The sequence below is a fragment of the Dipodomys ordii genome, unplaced genomic scaffold (genome assembly GCF_000151885.1).
Source record: "Dipodomys ordii isolate 6190 unplaced genomic scaffold, Dord_2.0 Scaffold1, whole genome shotgun sequence".
NCBI lineage: Eukaryota > Metazoa > Chordata > Mammalia > Rodentia > Heteromyidae > Dipodomys > Dipodomys ordii.
This window is the reverse complement of record NW_012267217.1, coordinates 37,599,942-37,605,665: the sequence shown is the minus strand read 5'-3', so window position 1 is coordinate 37,605,665 and position 5,724 is coordinate 37,599,942. Positions and strand designations below refer to the sequence as shown.

Here is a 5,724-nt window from a genome sequence, read left to right as displayed (position 1 = left end):
AGGGACATACAAAGCAATAAAGAAATCATCTTATAAATATGTTAGAAACAATCGCATGAAAGAAAAAAAACATTTGAATACATATCTTAGGGTTCATTTCCCTAACATCAACTTATCTGACCTTTTCTGCTTGATTAAAACGTTTTTTGAATGTTTTTAGTTTCTGAGTTTAGTTTATCCAATCCTCCCAAATTCCTTGCAGCCTCCTGGGAGAGGAGTGTTGCTCCCACCCTCCTACTTCACCCAGGGGCAGTCCAGGCTTAGGGAAGTTGTCTCTGCTGTTTATTGCCAGGTTTCTAATTTACGATCAAGAATTATTTCACCACATGTAGAAATGTAAACAGAGGAGCCCTTATCTTCTCTGGAGTAAAGCTAGCTTTGCTAACAACATTGCTGACATTTAAGAAGTGGATATCGTAAGCTAATAGTTAATCCCACACAGCAGAAACCTTTTCCAACCCCTTGACTTTGTCTATGCCGATTCCAGCTGTATTCCCACATGTGTATGAAGAACTAACCTGACCCATGGAAACAGAGCCAACTCCAATAGGAAATTTCAGTGGGACTATGGCCAGTCCTTTCTTCTTCCAGTAATTCTCTATGTTGAACTTATCCACTGTGGCTCTTCTCAAGGAGAAGGAAGACTTAGCCAGACATTCTCTCCAACACTGGATTAGACGTGTGGCATTAATCTCTTGTTTGTAGGGTGTTTGATCAAGTCCCTTGTACATATTTATTGTTCGAACCTATGAAAGAAGAAAAGAGATTAAAGGCAAAATGCAACTCAACAGATTAGTTTCATCTATGTGTTGTTCTTCTGGTCTAGTTCTGTCCATCCTCTAAATTCCAAGCTGGGTTCCACCTAATTCTTCCTGAATCCTTTCCCAAGGCACAGGTTCTCATCTTTCACTCTAGATTCTATTAGCATGCACCTACATGGATCAGTGCTGCTCTTGTAAGTTCAAAGGAAGGAATTCTTTGCTTATCTTTCTATATAGGTCACCATAGCCCTGCTGACTCTTAATGCTAGTTGCATTTGTGGCCATTTGTTGAAAGGTATCCAGGCGAAGTGATTTGGATTATCCAGATGCTATGGTACAAAAATGAAATCCCTTACAAACTAAGAATCATTGGTTCATGACTGTAATCCTAGATACTTAGGAGACTAAGACCTGTGGACTGTGGTTTGAAGTCAATCAAATCCAGAAAGTCCTTGAGATTCTTATCTCTGATTAACCACCAAAAAAATCATTGTATTTGATGTTGGTATAATTTGTGGAGGGGAAGGGAAAAAACAAATCATTTAAATAGGGATACAGGTGGACCCATTGCAACAATGAGATGTACAAGTTGTAGAACTTTACAACTTTGGTGGGGGTGGGGGGGAGGAGTGGGGGAAGATGGGAAGGGATGGGAAGGGGAAACAAAGGAGAAGGCAACAATGCTTGATAAGAAATGTACTCATTACCTTGCCCCACATAATTGTAACCCCTCTGTATGGTATTTTCACAATTAAAACAAACAAACAAAACAGGGTGGAACTATGGCTCATGTGGAAGAGCAGTAGGCCTTGAACAAAAAAGCTCAGAGTCGATGCCTAGGCCCTGAGTTGAAGCCCCAAGACCTACATGCACGCACACACACACACACACACACACACACACACACCACACACACACACACACCACAAAGACCCCTTACTTCCCATACATAGAGGAAAGAATAAGTATAACTGATGTCAAGAAGGACAAAGAAATTAGGAAGATTCTACTCCAAGACATTTGAAGCATTGAGTAGCATTCTTGTGTTTCCAGAATTGGCAACCAAGTTGTCTAGCTATCCAGTCACACCAGAGCCAAGCAGAATCCAGCACCATTCTCCTGAGCCCCCACAACTGTGAGAAACAGACTTCTGCTCCTTACATAATAATCCAGCCAGGAATATTTTGTTATGATAATGGAAAAATGAACAAATACAAACTCCAGCCAATAGAAATTTCTCACTAAATGGGCAAGAAACAATGTTTACTCCTCACACTCCTATTTCCAGGGGTTTAGAGAAGTTTGAATAAGACAGGATTGCTAACTTCTTAATGTGTATTAACTAGCTGATTGGATGACCTGGGACAAACCTTTATCTCATTGGATCTCAATTTCTTCATCTTGAATGACCCCCAGCAGTCCTCCCATGTCTGACAGTTGACTTTTTTTGTTGTTGTTCAGTAGTGGGGCTTGAACTCTGGGCCTGGGCACTGTCCCTGAGCTTTTCAGCTCAAGGCAAGCACTCTACCGCTTGAGCCACAGTGCCACTTCCGGCTGAGCCACTTGCCCAGCTGACATTTTTTATTAGTGAAATTGATGATGTTACCTGCTCAGGGGATAAACCACATTTGGATGCCACTTCTGTAATACAGAACTCGGTGATCAATCCTGTCTGAGGAAAGCCAAACCCACGAAGACTTGTGTTGGATGGCAGGTTGGTTCTGCATGCCCGACCCAAACAGCGTAGGTTGGGAAACTTGTAAGCATTGTCCATTTTCAGAAGTCCCATTTCTATCAACTGGAGAAATCCAGAGTCAATGTGGTAAGACCCTTATCCTTCCGTACCTGTTTTGCCATTCTGAGACCTCTTTATATCTCCTTTCCACATCTCAACAAACATCCTAAAATACACCATTCCCACAGTTAAATAGCTAAGTGATTTTTTAAGAACTGAGCAAGTTTCCCTTTGAAACCATTCTTCTTTATATATTTTAGAGTAGTATATTTTCATTTCTACACTTCAAATATTTCTAAAAGCCTCATAAATAGTCATAAGCCCTAAGCACTAGGTCTGCAGAATGAATTTTATGGAAAACAGGAAAAAAGGGTATTTGTTCTATTGCATTGATTTTCAGAAATAGGTAGCCCTCTCTCCACCTTTGGAAGATATTTGGCAATATTTCATGGTATTTTTGGTTAAGACTGGAAAGTAGGATGTCATTGACAAGGATTCTGCTAAACATCTTGTAGTTCAAAATTTTAGGAAGGCCAACATTGAGAAAGTCTGTCCAATGCATGCACCTGAGAGCAGAGTTCTAAGTATTCAAAGTGTGGCAATAACACAGACCCGGCCAAGATCGCTGGGCTCCACCTGTGATTACCAGTAACATTAGACTATTCCAGCATGTGGTCTCTACACTTTTACAATCAAATATTGTTTAAAATTGAACATTTTATGTCTTGGACCATCTTATACAATATTTGTTAAAGAAAGTGAATTGCGTTGCACACTTACAATTAATGACTCATCCAGGGTGCTGCCTCCATTGCTGTAATGCTCCATCTCCAAGGCCAAGATTCTGCCATCATTCATGAACCCAACCTAGAAGAAGAAAACTGGCCTTTGATACTGGCACTAGGGGTGGGGGAGGGGGGGAAGTCTCTCTGAAGTTTGCTTTGCCCTTTGGGAATCTTCCACACATTGAAAAAGTTTCTTGATAGATTTTACAGTTATTTCTTGACATGTAGCTATATAAGCTAGCTCAGTAGTTTTAGGAAAGCTATATAATCTCTCTGGTTCTCTGTGAAATGAAAATGACTAAGGCAATACATGGACAACATAGACACACAACTGATACATAGCAGTCTAGATATAAATCATTAATATTACTATTATAAATACTGTTCTTGTCTATCCTCACACTATTCTCCATTAGAAAACATTTTTTCCTAGCATGAATCATCACCAGGATGGCTTTAGTAACCATAATACAGGGTCTTCCATAAAGTCCTCTGATAATGAAGGACATTTCTGTTTAAATGTTCTGTCATTTCTATTTAATGTAAACGATATCATCATTGTCCTTCTTTCCACAAGGATCTCTCCCTCCAACTGGTTTTTTTCTTCTAGAACCCTCCAAGCCATGTTTATAATTTTATTCTCCATTGTATTTTGCCAAGCTTTTCTATACTCTTTGGCTCAGACCCAACTGCTTCATGTCTAAATGCATCTGTGTCCTGGTGGCCTACTGGCCTGGTCCTTGCCTCTCTCTTGGTCATCTCGTGATCATCATGTAAACTGCTCCAAACACCCACGTTCAGTGATGGCACTTAAGTGATCAAGTCATCTTTCATTTTTCTCACATTAGATCAAACTAACTTTCCATTCTGTGTCTGTAGGCCCCTCAATCTCGCATCAATGCACACAGCCAGTCTTATTTCCAGTATTTTCAGTTCTAATTCTTCAATCTCCTTACTCTCATATCAAATGTGTCATGATCATTCTATGTATGTGTATTTTTACTCTCACTCATCTTACTACTTGATATGTGTTCTTTCTGCCCCTCTATTCTTGAAGGTCCATCTGTGTTTCACCTTGTCTTAGAAGTCTTCTGAACATACTCCAACTTATATGCATCTCTTCCCGTAGATTTACTTAGTGTACTTTATCTTTTACCCTGCAATTACTGTGTTTCCATGCTGACATCATATGTGTAAACCTTATTCTTTTTTAAAAAATAAAACCTTATTCTTTTGTGGAAGGCATTCCTTCCCCAATTTCTCCCCCAAAATAATTTTCTCAGGACAAAGTTCACCTTAATAAATCTTTTAAAACTAAACCAAGGGCTGGGAAGGTGGCTCAGTGGTAGAGTGCTTGTCTTGCATACATGAGGCCTGGGTTCGATTCCTCAGCACCACATAAGCAGAAAAAGCCAGAAGTGGTGCTGTGGCTCGAGTGGTAGAACGCTAGCCTTGAGCTGAAAAACTCAAGAACAATGCCCAGGCCCAGAGTTTAGGCCCACAACTGACAACAAAACAAAACAAACCCCCCACTAAAACAAAAAACTAAACCAAGCTAAAAATTCAACTTAGTGTGAGATATTTTTATTAGCTTCTAGAAATATGTATTTAGGTATACCTGTTGTGGTAGAGGCAATGTTAGGCATTCAACAAATCCTGTAGTCTTGTTCTAGATATGCAGAAAGACCATGTTTTCTAACCACCCTTGTAGATAGGTGGCAAAGTTATTGCCAAGGATATTTAAATTCAAGGAAGGTCCACTCCTCACAGGTCTGGTGCCTGAAATTCATCTCCCATGACACCATCTCCTCCCTCTTCCCTTGCTGCTGCCTGCTGTACATAATCCTGTGGGAAACTCAGTCTCTGGACAGAACTATCCTATAGAACTTCCTATAATGGTAGAGATATTCTCTGTCTTCTTTGTCAAATATGGTAGCCATTAGCCACACATGGACATTAAGCACTTAAAATATAGCTAGTGTAACTGTGTAACAGAATTTTAACTTTCTTTAATTAAAGTAAATTTAAATATAAATTGCAATAGTCACATATACCTATTGGCTATATATTAGATGGTACAGTCTGAGGGGACTAGTTGCCACCAAATGAAGAAAACTTGGATCCCTGAATGAGTTTTTGGGGGCTAAGTCTTCCCTTCCCCACCCCCTACCACCTTCTTGGGGACATTAGGTTGTTACTTGAATAAGAAATTACTTAATACATATTTAAAATCCCGGGAGTCTTTAGTTGTTTGTCAAACCAGTTAACCACTCTGGCAAGTAGAATGATCTCTTCTAAAACAAAAGAATAATTATTTGCTACATGGGTTAGGGAAATGAACCCTAAGATATGTATTCAAATGTTTTTTTTTCTTTCATGCGATTGTTTCTAACACATTTATAAGATTATTTCTTTGTTGCTTTGTATGTCCCTCCCCCACAGT

At 39.5% G+C, this 5,724-nt stretch overlaps 1 protein-coding gene across 1 annotated transcript in view; it reads right to left on the bottom strand.

Moving 5' to 3' along the window:
- The window catches only part of Aox1 (aldehyde oxidase 1), a 64,856-nt gene that overhangs the window by 16,153 nt on the left and 42,979 nt on the right, over positions 1-5,724 (bottom strand). Inside the window, exons 24-26 of the mRNA XM_013010608.1 lie at positions 3,277-3,363; positions 2,368-2,559; positions 519-746 (exon numbers count right to left, since the gene is read on the bottom strand). Coding sequence (XP_012866062.1) covers positions 519-746; positions 2,368-2,559; positions 3,277-3,363 — 507 coding nt within the window. The remainder of the gene's footprint in view (positions 1-518; positions 747-2,367; positions 2,560-3,276; positions 3,364-5,724) is intronic.